The sequence below is a fragment of the Amblyomma mixtum genome, chromosome 1 (genome assembly GCF_055824585.1).
Source record: "Amblyomma mixtum isolate Tamu chromosome 1, ASM5582458v1, whole genome shotgun sequence".
NCBI lineage: Eukaryota > Metazoa > Arthropoda > Arachnida > Ixodida > Ixodidae > Amblyomma > Amblyomma mixtum.
In genome coordinates, this window is record NC_143012.1 from 18216280 (window position 1) to 18238017 (window position 21738).

The window sequence follows — 21738 nt, forward strand, 5'->3', positions numbered from 1 at the left end:
ATGGCAGTTAACCCAGTACGCTTTCACGTCATGCCCTATGCCCAGGTCAGCTATGTCAGGAGCAGCCTCACATACATTTTCTTCACAGGTACGGCTCTGGCTACACGGTGACCCTGAAAGTCGGCGGGGCATCAGCCGAGCTGGCCCACGTGGCATCCCTGATGGAGCAGTCATTTGGTGCGGCCAACGCCCAGCTGCGGGAGCAACACCTGAACCAGATGGAGTACCAGGTTTCACCTAGTGTGCCCCTCGCCGTCCTTTTCCGGCGGCTCGAAGCTGCCCGTGAGAGTTCGGCACTAGACGATTACTCCGTCACGCAGACCACCCTCGATCAGGTGAAATTTTTATCCATGAAGAAGTGCTTACTTGTGTAATTTTGTGGTTGTCATGGCCTCAGAATAACTTCAGCGTGGCCTCAGAGGAGAATAGAAAGGACCTTCAATTGTGGACAGAAAGTGAGAGACAGAAGAAAGGGAAGGCTGAAGTGCTGAAAAGGCCCAGTTGGCTATCGTACATATTGGGAAGGAGATAAAGGAAGCAGAAAGGAAGTGAGAGGGAAGGAAAAATGAGTTCACTGTGTCTATGCAGTATGGCCATGATAAAGTGTCCATTGTGATCAACAAAAGCAATAAACATACGCAGTATGTCTAAAGGCTCAAGACGAATGGAAAGAATCACCATAAGCAAGCAGTATAACAGCCAGTGATACATTTGATGTTCAGAGACATCTGTGAGTTACACATGATGAGTCTAAATGAACTGTTGTCATTTCCTTACTGTCTAGCTAACTTCTGCTCACTGGCAGACAGTTTTATGCAAGCAATTAACCAAACAGTTTTGTAACGAAATTCATTAAGGTTGTCACCTCATTTACTATCTTTTGGCCTTTCATGTGTGACCATTATTTGTGGCAGCAGTGAGCCATATTAGTGTATTATTTCTGGAAGCAACTCTTAACACAATCTCTGCTTTTAACAGTTCCTTACAGTGCCTTCAACCACTTAACAGCTGCTTATCCCGAAACATTACTGATGATGAAACATGTTTGGTGGTGATGTGCTCCTACTGAAAAAACTTGGTGCTTAAACATTGTGGCATTTTAACCCTTTAATATCCCAGGATCAAGCTGCACTCATCATAAATTCCTATAATAATACTGTCAATGACAAGCTGTACTCTTTGAATCCGTGGTCGTTTGATTAGCTTGCTGGAGGTAAACCAGGCTCATTGAATGGTTCTGATTTGTTTTCTTTAACCCCAAAGGAAGAGAAAAAACAGGAAAGTGTGTGCCTCTGCTTATCAATTGCACGTGACAGTCAGCATACCATCATGTTCACAGCTGAAAATGATGGATGCCGGTGTAAACTGTAACCGCCCTAAAGTGTGTCTTTATTTTCTGCTCCTCTCAACAGGTGTTCATCAACTTTGCCAAGCAGCAAGGTGATGTCAAGGGTGAGCAGGGTGACGTGGAAAGTGAACTGCCATCGTCTACACTTCCGTCATCTCCAAAAGCCGCGCATCCTGGAAGTACCGCAGTTGAAAAGCTCACACCTGTTGTCAGCATAGGACCTACTTCTGCTGGCAAGTGCCGCTGTTTATTTTTTTTCCCTTATTTTTATCTTTCACCAGGTTTGTTTTTACCTGGGCTACCACTAAATGTTTGTAAGCATGTGCTAGAGCACATCTAATTGAATGACTCGCCAGTAAGCCAGCGGTAAGTCTGTACACAAAAAATTTCAGGCGAGTTTGTAAAAATCTCTAGACTTGGAAAGCTAACATTGACAGAGTGCAGCCATTCAACTTAGTCTATAAATATTAGATAGATGTGCAATGAAAAATAAAGGGAAAACTGCATCTGAGCCTTAAAAAGTTACACATTCAAATATATGTATAAAAACTGACCAATGCACAAGTGTTCTGAGCATTCTGTTATCTTTTAAGTGATCACTTGTTAGATATTACAATAGAACGCCTCTGTAATAAAGTCGCTCGAGGCAGCAAAAATCTTTACTGTATTAGTGATTGGTGTTGGAATGCCTCAGAAAAAGCTGTCTGGTAGTTTAGCTATTTAACGAAACACATAGTGTTGGTTTAGGAAAGAAACAATTTGAAATTCCTTACATTCTGCTCTGATCATCCCGTTATGTGGTCATGATTTATTTTCAGTTATCAAATTTTCGATTTCGTTAAGTCTTATGGAAGTACACATTTACACGAATATAGTGCAGCCACAGAGTGTTTATCCATATGAAAACGAAAGCTTCGTGTAAACACGGCGTCTTTCATGGCCTCAGTGTCATTTAAGAGGCAATAAGTTAAGAAACGCATGTGACTCAATCAAGTGCTGCAACCTTTTCCTACTCCTCACTGCTCTTTTACTGCCTTCCCTTTATGAGCCGCCCGCACCACCTTCTTTCCATGGTCACAGCGAGGTGTTTTTTTCTTCTTCTTCTTAGTGCATGCTGTGCGCTTTGCCTCATGGCTCAAGACCTTTGAAAAGTTGGCTTCTCCTCGCAGTCATAGAGCATGGTGGTTAAGCCATTTCAGCGAGTCATTTTATCGTCATAGATATCCGCTTCCTTTCGAATGTTGGCCTTGTGATTACTGTGTTACGTGAATGTCACACACCCCTACATACTGATAAAGTGGCACAAACAGTGCACCGACGGAATGCCACCAACAACAAAAGGACTATTGTACACTCGCCGTCAAAAGGTGACTGTCAAAAAAATTTAATTTCTTTAAATCTAAAGCATATTGGTCCATGCTTGTTGGTGCACAGTGCAATTCGCAAAATCACAATTAGGCTGCACGTAAGTATTCAAGGAGGCATAAATTCGGGGGCCAATGATTAAAATTTTTCGTGAATATTGCCTTCCTTTTACTTTTGACAGCACATGTACAGTCTTTGTCAAAAGTTTAGAGCCCAGGGGGTTCACTTCTAATCTGTATACTGGGACTCCAGGAGCATTCATGGAAGTCCTACCTAATGCAGGAGGCAGTAACAGAAATCTTCTCTAGTCCAGGAAATTTGGAGCGCTAGAGATCTATTAAGAACGACACAGTGTTGGTCAAAAGAAAACCCCCTGGGCTCCAAACTTTTGACAAAGGCTGTACATAGCTACAGACTCCCTTGTAAGTCATAAGAGATCAGGGTGGTAACAAAACCAAATTCATAGTATGTGATTATATCAGATAATGCTAACGACACTGTCTGATCACCATTGAAGGATTTTAGGCTGGCACTTATGTCACAAGGCTAGAATTTGCGTACTTTATTTTACTGACTTGTCTTTGTATGCAGGTCCACTCTCGCGAGGGCAGGAACTCATAGAGCTCCCGGCTTGGATCCGGGAGACGGACATTGTCTGAAAGGCTGCCGGTGGCAGTGACTACATCGCAAGGTTTTTTTCCTCCAGCTGTGATATTCCAACCACCATCATCGAGCGAGCCTGGCGGCGTGGCTTCTTTCTCTCTTTCATTGAACTCTGAGAAAGGGAAGAACTTATAATGCAAGTGCAAAGCACAACAGCGTTCCATCCAAACTCTCGGTGACAGAAGCGGGTGATGTGTCTTGTTTGTTGTTTTCCTTTGTTACTTTTTAACAGTTATGGCTGTTTGGGAGGGGGGCACCTTTCGGGAAACGGCACCGGTGTTTTTGCCGCAGTACGTTGTGACCAAAAACTCCCATCATGCTGACCCACTGGTCAGTGGTGTGGTCACATGATCTAAGTAGGTCGGTCACGTACGAGTTGGCTTGGGAGTGAGTGCTGCTGACGTGGAGTACGAAGAAAATGAAAAGTATGGGAGTTCTTCTGTTCCCCTCTTCTCCTCCCCTAATTACAGTCCTTCCACATTTAGGCTTCAAGTGCTATCACAACGTTCACTAACGAGTGGGTTAACTGCAGGCCAAGAACTGGCTCTGTAGAGATGCTCGTGAATTGACAGGAATGTTGCACTTGAAGTTTGGTGGTCTCGGTATGTGACATCAGAATATTTTTTTTCATTTGTTGACCCTTACCGTATTTGTGCGTGCAGCTTTTTTTTTCGGTATAATAAAGGCTCAATGCCTTGGTTCTGAGTTGTGCAGTATGGCCTGTTAAGCACCATCAGCACTCAGAATCTCTCGAGGAAAAGAGAAACTACTGCCCTCAAATCTCCAGCGCCTATGGAGCTCCAAGGAAGCTAATATGGCCTCATGATGTAAAAAATAGCGCACAGGGAACACAAGGGACGGAAAGTAAACGACGCAGACAAGCGCTAACTCGCAACTGAGGTTTATTGCTGACACGCGTAATATAAGGTAGTCACTTTAAAAACATAAAACAAAAACAACCACAAACAGTCGCTCCTCTGTTTGTGGGGACTGTTTGGGGTTGTTTTTGTTTTATGTTTTTAAAGTGACTACCTTATATTGCGCGCGTCAGCAATAAACCTCAGTTGCGAGTTAGCGCTTGTCTGCGTCGTTTACTTTCCGTCCCTTGTGTTCCCTGTGCGCTAATTTTTACATCATGAACGTGATCCAACTTGCCCAACTTTCCACTTTGCTAATATGGCCTCTCTGTGCTGCCTAGTAGCAAACCTTGGTGGCCTCTGTACTTTCAATGAATGCTGTACGGTACAGTGTTTGTCAAAAAACTGTAGTAGTTGACATTTGGACCTTTGTGTATAATGTTGCCCATTATTTTATTAAACTTTGAATATAAAACCGAGAAAGTGGCAAGGAGTTGCACAGCGGCACACACAAGAATTGTGATTTGTTCATCAGATTGTGGGGCTCAAATTCCTTGAACTGAGGTTCAAGTGTGTCTCTTTAAGCAGTGCTGTGCCTAATGCTCTGTACTGCACAACCTCATGTTGAGTAGCTGAATCCTCATTTGTTACACTTTGTTGCTCGATGTGATTCACTTGTGGTGATATCAATCGTTGAGTTTGTGTCGGTTCTCGGGTCAAGTGACATTTCGAATGTGAGTGACTGTTTTGGTTCGGTGATAATGTGATGCTAAGTCCTGTGATTTCAAGGGCACAGCTTAGTTCCTAATTTTGAGTTTGACTTTCAGAGTTTGAGCTTCATGCTGTTTGTGAATATGAGCAATGGGGTTGTATTTTTTATTGCGATTTTGTTTGCCCTGTATTTGTTTTGTGGTTGCTATACTGCCGTGAATTGTGAGCCTGACTTGCTTGATTTGCGATTGTGCAACTGTCATGGTCATGATTACCAATGCAGCGATGTATCTGACTGGGTCCTTAGGTGCGGGTAAGAGTGCATATGATGCCTATCCTCTGTTTTAGGAGTTGCTGGACGACACATCAGGACTGCGTTACTCATGTCTAAACATCTCATTTTGTTTACAGTATCCATGATTATCAATAAGGGGAGAACAAGGGATATATATGAATTCGGATTTGATTGTATGTGCTAAAAAGTACTCGTATTGCAGTTTTGTTTAAAAGAATGGAGTGCAGTGGCGAGTGAAAGAAGATGGTAACAGGGAAACTATCCTACCATGCCAAATTCATCATCTATCCATGTACTTTGTTCCATGTTCACACAGCCTGGCATTCAGTGAGAAAAGTTTTGTGCTGCGTTGTTTTTGGCATAAAAATAAGAGGAGGGATAGCAGGTAAATTGATGTGCTGATTAAGGAAGATATCTTCTGAGTAAAATTCCTGCAATCATGTCATGCAGAAGCCAAGTTTGGTAATCTCCTATTCCTTGTCCACTTTCGTTCGTTGACATCCTCTGTCTAACCTGTAAGCTGTTCTATGCTGTTTATTTCCTTTTACTTAAGGGGTCATAGCAAAGGTCACTTTCAGAGTAGCTGTTATATAAATGAGTTCCTAAGCACACAATGCCTGAAAATAAGGAAATAGATAAACAAATATAGCTGCGTTTGTATTCGTACATTGGACACTTTCCATTTTGCTTTGTCTAGGAATTTTACTGAATTTTACATATGTCACCTTTCGAGCTTGGTCATGACGTCTTGCTTGTAAATCTTCCTTTGAGAGTTCCTAAAGGCTCACCAGTTTATTCTCAGCAGGCATTGTTCCTCTTCTTCACTTTGAGCTGACTCATGGAATATGTTTTTCCTCAAATTTTTTTTAATGATTATTCCAAACCTCCATGACCTCAAATTCACTTACCAAAGAAATTTATTGGCCTTGTATATTGCGTAGCTATTCACAATCAGAGTCTTATTTTACGCCAGTCACATAAACATCGGCTGCCATTGTAACCTTTATGGTATTTACTGTCGTGAGCAAGTTAAAAAGGAGCATTATAAACATTGCCCACTATGCTGTTACTGCCAAGTGCACTTTTCCTCTCTAACACTTACTGCTGTAGAATCTCAGTGATATGATCACGATTGGTATGGATGTTAGGATGATACGGATGTGCAAAATACCTTGGCAGGATTACATCGTATACAATGTGCAGAATTTCGGGTGTTCTAAAGGTGTAGCCATGACCACACCTTCAAGCAATTGAAAGCCTCTTGCAATTATCTTAGTAATTTGGTTGATGAAGTTGTTCCAATTTCTATGCTTGCAACATCCTTGCCAAAGATTAGAGCTGTCATCAAAGAGCATATATTAAGCTAGTGATGTAAGCAATGGCTTTTGGCGGTCAGCTGTGTGACATGAAGCAGTTGAGCTAAAATACATGCCAGCGCATTAAAGGTGTAACATCTAACCAAAAATTTCAACCACATTTCACATTCTTTAATTTGTGCAGATTGTATCATTTCATGGAAGATAAAAAATTTAGTTTTGTTACATGTTACAGCTTTTTCTCAAATGTTGCAAATGGGAGTGGTGCTTTCATGTTGTAAAAACCCACCCGTTAATGGCACCAGTATATATGCTGGCAATACTGGTGATAATGTTGTGTTGTCATGTGAACTGTACTGAAGCAAAAACCAAAACTATAACCTGAACCACAGAACTCAAACCATTTTGGAACACAGTATTTGCAGATTTCAAGTGTGTTTGGTACCGGGATACTATGTGTGATAGCAAGCTGCGGTTCATTCATCGCAGCTCTTAATCCTGCTCTAGCGGTGTACAGATATGAGCTAGGCACTTTAGTTGCATTCTGAAAGTGGAGGTGGGTGGGAGGGGGGCGAGGGGGGGGGGGGGGCAACGATTGCTTGCTAGTGAATAGAGCTAGTTAAAAAAAAAAAAACTGCTTGTTAGACACAGTGCTGGCAAGTTACATAGAGTGCTGAATGTACATTGTTAGCAAGTGTGTTCAAATGAAGGAGTCGTGACATATAGTAGTGGTTTTGCCAGAACTGAAGTTGAAAGCAAGCCAACCTACGGATCAAACTAGCAGCTAGCTGGCTGTCGTCATGGCCTCGGTATCACCAGACATAGTCGTTTTGTATAGTTTACATAAAGGACGGTTTGCGCTTTGTGGCTAGAATCGTTTCTACAGTGCATTCACGTCATAGGAAGACTATCATTGTTACATAGCTACACATCATGACCACAGTGACTTAAGGTACAAGAGTATGTTACGTAGTTTGAATGACCGTTTGCTGCTGTGAACTGCCAATGACGGAATCGTCCGCAGGTGCACAGTTTTTGCTACGCATTTATCTAAGCACCTTGTTAAGCTGACGACCCATGCCCTAACAAGCACAGTGTTGTTTACAGCAGGAGCAGGTTGATCTAATACAAGTTTATAGTGCATTTCAAAGCAAGTTTCCCATAAGTGCAAGCCATGGTGATCAAATCAAACCCGTTTCCTTCTTATCGCGTAGTGCTGTGTGGAGCACTGTTATTTTCAGGAACGCCTCTCAACTAGGACTGTGCACTGCTGACCCCGACTTGTATGGCTAAATAATGCACAGTTGTATGTCAAATGTTATGCTTAGTATATTCTCCACAAGGCTGAGGCATCTTTGCCTAAACAGAGGTTTGTATAGAGTCGCACACTTTTGTGCATATGATTACAAGTTATCGCAAAGTGAGATCTGCTATTTATTTACAATTCTGCAGATGAAAATACGACGGTGTATTTTTTTTTCTGTTTACATTTTTGTCTGTAAGTACTTTGCAAGGATTTTTCATCTTCAATCTTTTTTGTGGGGAATAAACCACGTGTATTTAGTTGTATGCATCAACTATTGCGATTGTATCCTGTGATCAGAGTTTCGTGATTTCGGTTGTGTTATTTTTCGGAGAATATAAAATCAACATTTGTTTGGCATCTCTATGCAACTTCTGCAGCATTTTTAACTTTTTTGTCGTGTAAAAACAAGTTAAGGGAATGCATGCATGATGTCCAAAACTGCTTTCAAGTATAAAAATATTCAGCAGTCATATAAATCTGCTGCTTACACAAGTGTACAGAATAGTTTTATTGAATGGCCCTCAAAGCTTCATATTGTCTGTGAATGTTTGGACAACATGGGTTTTACAAAAAATAAATTCTTTGCACCCTTAATTGAACGTGCAGTCTACTGTTGCATGCCTCTGAACTGTAGGCAGCACTACAAGCCTGTGCAATTTTTTTTCCAACTCATATGTATTCTGCAAGCACTTATAGTCTGTTGTACATGTTTATTCATAGTTATGTACACTCAGTTATGCTTACCGAAGTTTTATGTTACATTTATATGTGCTCTCCAGAATAGATCCAGTTTCCTGAGAAATTTATGTAGTATATTGGCTGTTGCTTTCTGCTGTGATAATGTATTATTTTGCATTTGTAATTTCATAACTCATGGGCTGCATTTACTAAGCTGTTTGCTTAAAAAACCTAATTGGTCCATATATGCAACTTTTCAGCTGCTTGCAGTGAAAATGCAAATTCTTGACCTCACAACTGAATAAATCTCGCATATAGACACCACAATGGGCAAGGAACAAGTGCACCATTCTCTCTCACAAGGGCACCTGTTTAGCTTCTGAGTGTTTGGCAGGCAGTGTGGCAGCACCTACACGGGCAGAAAGCAACTCCCCAGTGAGCACTGGAACTCTCATGGACGTCCTAAACATCCACAAGACGTCCAAGGGATTTCCAGTGCCCATAGGGTCCTGGACAAAAAGCAACTGCCAGTTTTCATTTGCAGCGAATATTTCCTTTTAAGTAATGCACAACAGGTAGTCTTAACTGGGCAGTTTCTCTGCAGCGGAACTGAACAAAGGGGGCAAGCCATATTAGTCTAGCACTATAGGAACCATTCCTTTATGGATGATTTCTGGTTCTGATGCTGGAGATGTTGCATTCCATGGATTTTGCTTTGTGCATGAGAAAAACATTTGGCTGTGTTGGGTATAGTTGTTGTCAGGTCAATACCTGTAATACTGTTTTTATTGGAGCTCTGTGCCGACCGAATGCAAATGAGGTAGACTTGCAGTACTCTTGCAACCTCTCAGCTTCCAATGTCGATAAAATAAAGTTGTGCTGTGCTCACGAAACGCCGCATGTACAGGATGCGTTTACATCATGTCTTTGGTGAAGCATTGCACTGTTTTGTTGTTATTTAGTGAAAGTAAAGTTGATGTCTTTCTCATACTGTTTTCTTTTTTCTGCTCTTGAACATTGTTGAATATGCAAGGGCAGGCTAGCAATCAATAACCAAAATTAGGCGCAGGGCCCGCCCCTTGTCAAAAGAAATTCTTTCGACGTGTTCGTAGTTTAACTCAACGCACTAAAGCGATTTGTTGTTTACTGAACATGAGGAAAGCTGTCGGGTACGTTGGCAATTTCCAGCTCTCATTTCTTACGACAGCCTACCAGTGGAAAGTTTTATGGCTTTTTCTGAATGGCTGGTACATACGAGCTTTCGGTGCGTATTAACGTGCATGAATGAACTACTAGAACGCAGAAATAATTGCTAAGGCCAGCAGTACAAACGAGCTCGCAAGCACGGTGCACGCAAGCGAACCTGCGGGCGGGTAGTACGGTACATTGTCAACCCTGACGACTCTGGCCTCAGGTAAGATAACAAAATAGCAATCTATGCATTTGAGAATTAATGGAGGAATGTTTATAGAGCGGTGCTTCAATAAAGTTGCGCGCGCGGTTTATCGGTTAAATTCAGCGTTTTTTTTTGTTTTTTTTTCAACCATTGCTTCGCGGAAGCCGCATCGCGTCCGTCATCCACCCGACGAGTCCAAAATGGCGACCAGTGAAGGTGCGTCATCATCGCGATGAGTCCCCGTGCGACATCCTCACTGCATCGGGTCAAACTGAAAGCTATTCCTGCCAGCCAGAACTCTCAGCGACCCTAAGGAAACGAAAGGAGCCATCCAAGTGCCCCGAACAGTGGAAGAGAAGCATTTTAGACAGCTCCCTGAGAAACCCGGTAACAACACTTCTTCCATCACTTATTTTCCACCCTGCGCTATATTGAAACGAAGCAACTGCGTAGACGGCGTCAGAGTTGCGCGCAGCGGTTCATTTTGATTTCGCCACTCAGCAAAAAAAAGAATAGGAGCGGGTGATCTGTTGTCTCTGCATTCGTTCGTCTGATTTCGATTTGAAGGATCGTCTTCCGGAGAAGATGGCCACCATCTCGCAAACTAAAGTTCACACCGCGGAAGGCTCGGATCCGGAGGCTACCGGCAACCGCGTCGTGCTGAAGCTGAGGAAGCCAATCAAGAACCGGCGCCACGTCGCCTGGCACGAGGGAACCGTCGACAACGAGCACCTAAACCGGCGCAAGTCAAAGTGCTGCTGCGTCTACGTGAAGCCGCACAAATTCGGCGAGAGCTCGTCCGACAGCGAGGACGAGGAATGCGAGCACTGCCGCGGCCACGTCGAACGTAGACAGAAGAAACCAGCGCCCTCCGGCACCGCGACTACAGTCGAGGACTCGGCGACAGGTGCTACCGCGTCGACGAACACCGAAAGCGGGGCTAGCGGCGCGAGCGCGCCGCCGCGGTCTGCTTCTAGACGTCGCGTCGTGTGGGCCGCGGACACGGTGGACAACGAGAACATGAACAAGCGCAAGTCCAAGTGCTGCTGCATCTTCGAGAAGCAGCGAGAGTTCGGCGAGAGCTCGTCGGACAGCGAGGCGGACGACTGCCCCAACTGCCGCGGACACAAGGAGAAGTCCAAGAACGCGAACAACCCCACCGATCCCGTGCTGGGCAACCCCTTCATGGTGCACGGCGACACCTCGTGAACTGCCTTCCCCGTTCTGTGCCCCTCACCGTGTCAGCCAAGTTTTCGTTCTAGCCTCGGCTCAGATGTGTGAGGACGTTTTATCCAAAGACATTTCCGTGGTCCCTTCGTGGCATCGAGCAGTGAATAAATAAATGGGGCGACCGCATTTACGCAAGGTCTTGCTGAATAGGTGCAGAGCCCCGGCAGTGGAAAAAGAGTCGTCAAGCGGCGAAATGACAGAGTTCAGGTGCCTTTTGACAAAAAAGGTACTAGTGCTGCTTGAGAATCTTGCCAGGGTTGTGCTGAAATCAGTGACCCACCCGCCCACCTGCTTGACTACGTGAGTGGACAAGTGCAGGTTTTTCCTGAGGATCCCATAGTTAGACACGTCTTTAGCTTTGAGCGCATGGCTAGACAACATTAAGACTCCTGGTTCAAGGGCCAGGTTGTATGCATTCTTCATTCATGGGATTCTTTTGTATTTCATGTCATGCTTGTGCTTCTGAGACATATGATATTTGCGATCGCAGTGCAGGTGTACTTAGTTGTTTTATGAAGTCTTGCAAGTGCCCAGAGTCTGTGATAGTTGTGTTGGCAGGTCTGTTGTTATTTATTGTTCAGCGGTGCTTGTCAGTAGACTCGATTGCACTCGGAAACCTGCTGTCACTGCCTTGCGTTACAATCGTGATGGGATGTGTTGCTGGAAAGGAAAAAAAAAAAATTGTGCTTCATCAACCACCAGTGCTGTACAAAACTTGTTGCCAATAAAGGAAAAGAAGTGAAAAAAAAAAGTCCCGAGTTTTAGTTTTAACTCTCTGCACGCTGTAAGTAACTATTGCAGAGTTATATATGGCCGAATAAAATTAGATATTGCAGCGGAAGAAGGTTAGATAATCTTGGATTGCCGCTATTGCTTTGTTCTTGCAGCTGCTTCAGTTTTTTAACTGCCTAGGTAGGCTGGAGTTAATTCATGATGTTAAACCAGTTTGGTAAAGTCCTGTGCAGAAGTGCTATTTTAGTAATGAACATGTCGGAAAAGCGGTAACTGACAGAAGTGCTTATGGCAGTGTAATGAACTGTATACACAGCAACTACACTTTTGTTTCACTCACTTTTCACGCAATAACAAAATGCGTGTGAAGGACTTGAAGCACTGAGCTAGCCTGATGATAGTTGCCCTTGTGTTTCTGTCGATTTTCAGAACAATGGAGGAGGAACGCCTTGAAACGGAAAACCGGCGCTTGGCCGAGCATCTGTCCAGTCAGGTTTCTCACCTCAAGAGTGTAAGAGAGCAAATCCTAATTGATCTTTCCTTTTTGTTTTCTTCAGTTACAATATGAGCCATTTTGCTGAGGTATTCTCGGGTACATAATTTGCTATGTTTCTGCAAGAACAAAGCGTTGGCAGCTTTTTTGTTGTCAACTCAGCTGTGTGACCTTTTTAATTCACAACAGTAATACTGTAAACTGTAATGCCAGTTTATTGCGTGTTTATTTCTAGTCCTGCACAGAACTGCCACTACCACATTTAACAATATTAATACACCTGTATTCTGCTGTTCTTAACAGCATTGGCGGACACTTCAAAATTTCATGAAGTTTGTGTTACGAACACCTCTTACGAGTTTTTTTGTTTTTGTGTAGAACAGCATAAAGAATGTGCCTCTTGTTGGGCATACTGTGTGCAAGTTTAGTGAGGAACAGTTTCCCTGCTTGCTTCAATTTCTCGGCCGAATTGCTACAACTGTTTGCATGTGTTTGTTCCCAGCTTGCGTACGACATTGAAGTGGAGACCAAAGAGCATAACCGCCTGCTTGGAGGACTAGTGAGTCAAAGATTCAAGCTTTCTTGTATTGTTATGGGCATTAATCAGTGTAGGGACGCTCTTTCTCGATATAGGCATAGTAATAGTGACACTTAGTGCAGAGCCAGTATGCTGCAGAATGGACGAAACAAAATGTACTAGGGGTGTGCGAATATTCGAAATTTTCGAATATATTTCGAATATTATAATTTTAGTATTCGAATTCAATTCGAAATCCAAGTATTCGTGTTCTTTCGAATATCCGACCCGACGCGAATATTCGTATCTAGCCGAATATTCATTGTGAGCACGGGCGTTCATTTCGGTCCACAAGCCCTATCGACAGATACATAACAACATGGCGGCGCCTACACGGAAGGAAAATTCTTTCTTCCTCCAAGGGCCATGCCGTAGCTGACTGCGCTGGTGAGCTTTTTTGTGGCTATACCTGCGAAGCTGGTATAGTCAGAGCTGTGCACGAAGTACCTCGCAATACGTGCCAGGTCAGTGCCAAGCGAGAGGGCATTTTCTGTGGCTGGAGGAGTCGTTTCAGTTAGAAGGGAACTACTTCTGCCTGACCATGTGGAGCAGCTGGTTTTTCTTCATGACAACCTTTTACGTCATCCCAGCAACGCGCTTTTGTGCTGATGGCAAGCTAGCCTTAATCAATGTTGTGTACTAGCCATCTTTTCTGGTATTTCCACTCTTCTAAGCATAATGTTCGAGACTTTGATACTTTTTGTGCAGCCACACACACCTTTTGCGTTCATTTAATCATTGATAGTTGAACTGTGATGTTCTTGGGCGCCCAAATAAATGTTTTGGAGTGATTAAATGCGTTTGTCCTTGATTATTCGATATTCGATTCGATATTCGGAACTAAGTATTCGTATTCGATTCGTATTTGAAAAATTTGATATTCGCACGCCCCTAAAATGTACCCATAGCTTCTGGATGTCGGAGCTTATACTTGTGTGTGTAACCCCATCAACTTTCAATACACAGTTCATATACTTTGAAGCCAGTAGCTGCTTTCAGACTTCACTTCTTTTCTTGCTCCAAAAAGCACAACTTGCTCATTCGCAACACCTTTGACAGAAGCTGCATCATTTCATTGCATTACATAAAGTGCTTTAAGTTATTGTGATCCTGTTTCACTGCAACACTGAAGACAAAAGCATTTGGTGGTTCCACTGTGTGTTCTGCGCCCAGGGCTGGGACTTTGATGGATCTCAAGGCATTCTCTCAGGCAGCATGGGCCGTGTGAACAAGATGCTCAAGTCCAACAAGTCGAATCGCCGCCTCATGTGCTACGTGATCCTGGGAGTAGTCGTGTTAGTGTTACTGGGGTACACACTTGCCAGCCGGGCAACACATCACTGATGCTGTTCTGGCAAAGTCCTGGACAGATGTGCAAAATCTGCACCTTTAAAGCAGGGTGCCTTTTCCGAAAACCAGTAGGCATCTGCCCAAGTCACTGGTCCAAAATTGTTACCCTTACAATGTTGCCACCTGTTATACAGTCACACACATTGGAGCCTTCATAATGGTATGCAGAAGTAACACATTCTGATAAGTCCTAGTTTACAGCTGCTTACTTTACCTTGTTAGAAATACTATAGCTCTGATTGTTTCCTTTGTGCATAAAGCGCGTAATGCTAATTTTTTGAGTTAAGCAGAAAAATTGAATTTGAAAATTGATGTCCAGATATGCTTATTGCCTTCGATGTTTGGTTTGAATCATCTCGGCGACAAATTTGTGCCACCTCAGTTGAGGAACAATCTCAGTCTACCAGCTCTGCAATAAAAGGCTCAAATAAAACCAGAAAAATGAGCAATTTCATTAGCTGAAGCACAAAGTCTTTAGCAGTGAAGTTCCAAGCATATTTCAAACCTGTGAAATATGCCTAATTTCTTAAGTTTTCAGTGTGTATAGAAGGGGCCACCTACTACAGTTACGGCGACTCTGTGGTTATGTTGCTTGACTGCAGACTGTAAAGGCGTGGGTTCTATCACGGCTGCAGCAGTTGCATTTCAGTGGAGGTGGAATACTAGAGGCCCGTATGCTATGCACTGCCAGTGCACATTACAAGACCTCAGGCGGTCGAAATTATCCGGAGCCCTCCACTATGTCCCTCATAGCCTCTGCCGCTTTGGGGCATTAAACACTATCGAAGCATGCATGCATAGATGTTCTGCTGGTACTGCAGCTACATTGGAGCTTTCCTCGTGTTGCAATTTTTATTTCATGTAAGCACCTTTTTCATTTTTTTTCATCTCATGAAAACTACATCGCAAATGCTCTAAAGGCCTAGTGATCCACTATAGTAGGATAAAAGTAGAGAAGGCAGCTGTGAATACCATTCAAAGGAGGCCTTATAGACAGGGGAGTGGACTAATGTTAACCCCATTTCATGGAAGCATCTGCCAGTCGCTCGCGATTTCATGCTATGCTGGAGGACAACTTTTGATGGCAATGCAGCAGGCAAGGCAGTTGCCGCCGTGCAATGGGGAGTGGGCTTCTTAGCACTAGCAACCTTGCATCTTCTATCAGACTTCTCACCTTCACCCCTCTGCACAAATGCAACTAGTGTGATTTTTGCATGTACAGGGAACTGATCTAAGTCGCACCACAAATTGTTATCTTTGCATTTTTTTTTTAAAGCTCTTGGGTATTGCAGTGGAGACTTACCTGATAAGATCAGTGAATATCTCCTAGTAGAAATGTAAACTAAGCAGCTAGATCAGAATGCTGGTCTTGTACTCCATTTGCATGTTATTGACATGGTAAAATGATTGCTATTTTCAACCAAATCCTAAGAGCAGCATTTTTATAATTAAAAAGGTGCATTGTCATGCCATGCAAGGCGGAGAATAATTTTCAGTTTGCTTCAGAGAGAAAGTTTGGTTTATGGGGGGTTCAACGTCCCAAAGCAACTTGCTAAGAGTGATGCTGTAGTGGAGGGCTGCAGAAATTTTGACTGCCTAGGGTTCTTTAATGTGTACCGACATTGCACAGTACATGGGCCTCTAGAATTTTGCCTACATTGAAATTCGACCGCCATGGCCGGCATTGAACCCACATCCTTCGGGTCAGCAGCGCAGCAGCATAACCACTCAGTCACTGCGGCGAGAGAATATGCTGCAGAGATTATATGTTAGGTTATATCAACTTAATTACGATTATGCACAGCGAGGTTTTTTTTTCTTTATGAGGGCTAGGTGGCTTCATGTGAAGCTCTCTCTCTCTCTCTCTCTCTCTCTATATATATATATATATATATATATATATATATATAATCACATTACAGCCACCGCTATCATGTACAGGCGCGGCCATAAGTAAACGGAGCACGCTATTCCGTTTGAAGTGCAATCACTCTTTCTCCATTGGTAATGAAGAAGCGTTGTTTGTCTACAAGAAAGCCCACCAACCTCCTCTACCAGCATGCGCGTACTACTGCTGGAAATTTCAATTAGGTGATGCATGAAAAATATTCCAAGACAGTTGCCTGCTCCGTTTACTTTTGTCCGCGCCTGTACAGTGCTAATGCTTTCTTTCATACTAGGGTGCCCAAGGTACAGGTAGCGGCGGCTGCAAAGGAAACGTAGGCTAACAGTTTACTCCATGAAAAGGGCTCGCAAGCGTTTTTTTTTATTTTTTTCTCGAAATAGCTCTTAGGTTCTGTGCAGAAATGGCAACAAAATTTATTCTGGTCTATAAACTGACGGTTCCATTTCATTTTGGGGCTACCTGTACACCAAGCATCAGTAGTTTACGGGAGGCACAGGTCTCATAAAAGGTAAATTTCGTCCCAGCCATTGCATGTTGCCTGAAATCAAAGTTTCCTCTCAAAATGTTGCGGGAACACATCAGATTGCCTGCAACTGTAACATACACTAAACTAGAGGATGGCAATCTTGTTAGCAGTTTTGCTTTCTGCTAATAGAAAGTTTTCAACTGTAGCACTATTGTTGGGTATTAAGAGTTCTTGTGTATAGTTGGTTGTAGCCCTTCACTACGGCATTCCTCATAGCCCGAGCCGCTTTGCGACGTGAAGCCGCATGAACCAAACCATATTCCATGTTCTGTGGTGGATGGTTGGTATGCGGCAGCTTTACACTTTTTGTGCCGAGCGTGTTAAAATAAAGCTATATTGGCCAACACTGATGATTGATTTCACCATGCACGTCCAGCAGTTTATTGGATGCACAAGCTCTGGATTGCAGGATTCTGCAGGCCAGCGGTGGAATTCTCCCCCACATATAATTTTTGTAGGCTGTCTGCGAACCTGTGGTGATGTACTTCGATGCATGCGAGTCCGCCAGAGCAATTGCTACCTCTTCCAGCTCTGCAATTTTTACTCATTTGACTACCTGTCCTTGATGGATTACCAAGATCGCTTTCATGGTTCCCGTGACACTACAAAGGCCCAATCTAAGTTATTGTAGCTCCGATTCATCGCTTTGGCTCTGGTAATGTTTGCCGAGTGATGCTCCAAATGCATGTTTCTAGGGAGAGGAGTCATCCCAAACCTTGATCTTCACTCTTTCAGAATAGTTTGCCTTGTTCCAGTGTGGTAATGGTGCTCGATTTCGAAGTCATTCGACACCTGTTCGCCGCGAGGTCTACTTACAGGTGGTGGTGGAACCATTGCTCCACTAGTTCCCATTGTCAGAAGGGAAGGGGACTTCGTGCCCGAAAGCGCCTTGTCCAAGGGTCAAACATAACCCCTCAGCCCTTTATTCACATGACACTCATGGCAACTTAAGATTTCGATCACTTAGAGTCGCTTAAGAACTTCTCACAGGTACGGTGCATTTCACGATGGTCGCACAAGAATGTTTAATTAAGCCTTACTAGCCTAACTGGTTAAATGGGGGCGAGTCTTATATACTAACTTTTTCAATGACAGCCTGCATATATGGCGGGTGCGTCTTATACACCGGAAAATACGGTACTTATGGTGGGCTACACGAAGCAACCTAACAGCACTAGTTGAAAAGTTAACTGTTCAATACTAGTTAACCAGCCAGCAAGTTAGCACGTCTTAGCTGTATTCTGATATACTACAGTGCTGACAATGCTATGCCAAGAAAAAGCACTCTTCTTACTAAGAAAAAGCCTATTTTTAAAAATTGTGGAAAGTCTTAGATGAAACACCCTGTATATAGTTTCACGGAAGCACCACCCTCGTTTGTAATAAGAGAGCGTCGTTCTAAATTAATGGGCTCGACTGTAGTTGTTTCATTCGTGGCACTAAGGTTCTGGCAGCATTGTGTGTGTTTTGGGCATGATGCACTTGCTCCAACTATACAGCAATTAAAAAGTTATCACAGGCTGGTGTGCTAAACACCAGGCTAAACAAGCAAGGGGAGACAGAGTAACACAGGCCGCCTTCCTTGCTTCTGCAGAACAGTCTGCTCCGGTTTCCAAGAGACATTGGATAGCCCCGTCATTCGATAGTAGACGGGAAAGGCGATAGGTTAGCTGAGATATCACATTAAACGTACAGTGTGCGTAAAGAGATGACGAGTGGATACGACGAACTCTCATCGCTGCTGCTGTCGTCAAGAGAAGCAAAAAAAAATAAATTATTAAATGTAAGCACTCAGACATGCCTGCCCAGAAACACGTGTGATGAATTTTATTGATGTAGCTGCTTGACACCAAAGGCTACAGCATTTTTAGTGCGCTTGCATCAAGGCTTTCGCTCGGCCAAAAAGCCATTGTCCTTCTGTTTGTGCGGACGCCTGTCTGGCCAGTGGGCAAACTTTGAGGCGGCATTTCACTGAGTGATTGGTCACGAGAAGTTCCTTGGGAGGAGCAACCTGGGTCTCAGAAACCTCACCGGTCGCGGAACCTGCCATCAGTGGCGTAGTGGTCAAGGAAGAGACGGAATACAAACAGCGTGAAATACTCCTTCACACTAGAATGTTCCTGAAGTGCCTTTGACTTGCGATCAAACGGGGCATTTCAAGCTGTATATCGACTTGCCCACACAGCTGTTCCGCTATTTTAAGTATCTTTAGATACCCCGTCTCCCGCAACTGGACAACAGCTGCCTCAGTTTTATCTAATGGGCGATCGCCTCAACCTGAACCAAGTCGAGTGTCAAGCACTGAAGCTACTTTGACAAAGGAAGCATTGGGGACAAAAGGCTTGCAAAAATAGTGACTGTTGCCACAAATGAGAAAATTTCGGGGAGGAGGGTGTTCCGACACCAACCCCCCCCCCCCCCCCCCCCCCCCCCCCGCCCCCCTGGATACCATATCGGGGCAGTGGCGCACCCACTGCACCTTTGCACATCGAGTGGGAGAGTACTCCCAGGGATCTATGAATATAGAGAATGACCAATTCTACTGCAGTAAAAATCAAATGATGAAATATCATGCGACCTTACATCATATATCATATCAACCAAGGTAAGCCAGTTCAAGTCAAGCAAAACCTTAGAAAGAGGGTCAGTCTACTGAATTTTATTGGCCATATTTTCTTTGCGGCAACCGAGAGCTCATTACTAAAATTACCGTTTAGCCAGGTGTGGTGCCAAGAAGTGCGGTAGAACATTTTAAAATAGAATTTATTGATGTGGGAACACATCTGTATGAGGTGGTAGTCTCATCTGGCAACCATCTGGATTTCCGCCGCGCGGCGACAAACATGGCAGTGCCCGTTGAAGCTGGACCTCTCACTTCGGACTGAATTCTCGTTGTTGCTGCCTTTTTTAGTGCGTTCACTGGCCATAAATCTCATCTCTCCTATAAGAAAACGTATAAGTGATAAATTTGCTTTATTTTAATAATTAGAGTGACGATTCTGCCGCTCCTAGGCTTAAGTGGAGAGTCGGTTTGTTTACAGCAATGGTTCCCGTCCTGACAACCAGATGGCGCCACTATAGGCTGAGTTTATTTTTGAGTCTCTGCTAACATACGCTGAACTGAAAGTGGGAATGTGGCTGTGTTTAGCGTACATGTAACTATAAATATTCATGTGATTTACAGAAAAAGCGAGCGGTACGCCTTCTACAGTTTACTAGAACAAAACGTACGTTTTTGCGACATTGGTGCATACTAACGGTACGTAGTATATTCACTTATGCTTCTACAATACAAAAAAAAGACTACCACCTGCACCAACGAAATGAACGTTTGGGGTCGCCACCATGCATTTTTACGCGATTTTTGACGCCGAAATAAAATATAAATTCCTGTCTAAACCGGGAGCAGATCCCTCGTTATTGATGTTATAGGGTGCCAACTACCAGAATATGTCATTATTTATACACTCATCTCGGTGAGTAGACTAACCCTTTAGAAAGATAAACCATACATAACCTGGGCCAACCATGCTAGTGCACGATAATTTGTGATGAGCCCCAAGCTAAGAAAGCCCTCCGTGAATTTTTTCCGCCAGTAGTTGTTTATTTAAAAGCAATACGAAAAAGAGGGACAATAAACCACTACTGGGAAAAAAGACTAATTTTATTGGCGTCTCGCACCCACAATTTTCTTTGCTTACTGATGTACTGAAGGTAGGTGCGGCACCAGGATGTTTGTAGTGAGCTGGTGTAAACAAGTAGAGGTGGGGAATGCCTTTGTGGCAAAAGGTAAAATAAATAAACTGAACAAAGTGACGAGAGATTCACATAATGCCTTACCAGCTAGAGCGCCTAAATATTAATTTGACTGCCTTACTGGAAAACGTCAAGTTCTGAAGGAAGCGCTAGGCCATGTAATGCAAAACTTCATTGATATGCACATCTTATCGCCTAACCAATATGGATTTAGCATCAGATGAATTAACTTATTTCCTTAACAATAGTGTTGAAAACGGCGAATTTATTTACACGTTAGTTTTAGTTGTATGAAAAGTTTTTGATTCAGTGAACCATGATGCATTACTTCGTAATCTCCATAGCTATGGCTTCTGGGGCCTTTCTTTTCTTTCCTTGAGAATTATGACGGATTGATCTTAACTTATACGCTAACGATATTAGTCAAGCCATTCTTCATAGCCAGGTTTTTCAGTATGCTGATGACAAGCTTTTAATATCTCGTCATGCTAATTACGATACAGCCGCGGCTAAATTACTGATGCTGTAAATGTCACGAGTTGGTACTGCAATAACAATTTCTGTCAATGAAAATAAAACTTAACTGGAACAAGTTTCTAATTCAGTAAGGTGTGTGTAAATAAAATAAATAAAACAAATTCCCTGAAACTTATTTCTGTCCAGACTCCAGTGTTTCTTCATTCTCCTAGGTGTAATAATTTTGCCAGCTTTCCTATTCTATCCCTTTCAAGAGTCAATTACCTGGAAGTTCATTTTGATTCCAGCATGTCTTGGAACAGTCATTCGACTAACGTTTGCGAACAGCTGCACAAAATAGCATATCTTCTATACTGCCCAATTTATGCAAGGAAAATGATAGCACTTGCATTTAGCGTACAGTTGTGCTGCACTGTGGAATTCGCTCTTTTTAGTTCTCTTCAATGTTTTGGTGAAATAAGGTTGATTATAATTCTGCTCTAATGTAGGGTTTGCCAATTACTAACAATTCGTCTGTTTTTCAGCTCTCATATGCCTTTGTTCATGTTGCTTCAAGAAAGTGTTGTCCTTAAGCATCTGTGGAACAATAAATTCTGCCTCCCATATATGAGCCTGCTCGAATATTGCGTCCATGCGATCATTTCATTTTGCCCAGAGTACGGACTAGATATGGCGAACACGTTTGTGCTTTCTATGTGCCAGGTTTTCTGAATGACTTGCAAGTCAGTGTTTTTTTTTCAGTCAGTCGGAAGAAGC

General features: G+C 43.2%; 3 protein-coding genes across 3 annotated transcripts in view; all 3 read left to right on the forward strand.

Annotated features, from left to right (window-relative positions):
• The window catches only part of LOC149365620 (phospholipid-transporting ATPase ABCA1-like), a 58212-nt gene extending 54020 nt beyond the window's left edge, over nt 1-4192 (forward strand). The window contains exons 45-47 of the mRNA XM_089544667.1: nt 89-335; nt 1413-1581; nt 3305-4192. Coding sequence (XP_089400793.1) covers nt 89-335; nt 1413-1581; nt 3305-3372 — 484 coding nt within the window. The 3' untranslated portion in view covers nt 3373-4192. The remainder of the gene's footprint in view (nt 1-88; nt 336-1412; nt 1582-3304) is intronic.
• A 5908-nt stretch (nt 4193-10100) lies between these two features.
• Nucleotides 10101-14653, forward strand: LOC149365621 (BET1-like protein). Its single transcript, XM_089544692.1, has 4 exons — nt 10101-10322; nt 12327-12408; nt 12893-12949; nt 14141-14653. The coding sequence occupies exons 2-4, from the start codon at nt 12331-12333 to the stop codon at nt 14309-14311; spliced, it is 306 nt and encodes a 101-aa protein (XP_089400818.1). The 5' UTR covers nt 10101-10322; nt 12327-12330; the 3' UTR covers nt 14312-14653.
• Nucleotides 10321-11295, forward strand: LOC149365622 (uncharacterized). The gene has a single exon (XM_089544679.1). The coding sequence runs from the start codon at nt 10521-10523 to the stop codon at nt 11142-11144; it is 624 nt and encodes a 207-aa protein (XP_089400805.1). The 5' UTR covers nt 10321-10520; the 3' UTR covers nt 11145-11295.
• Nucleotides 14654-21738: the final 7085 nt, after the last annotated feature.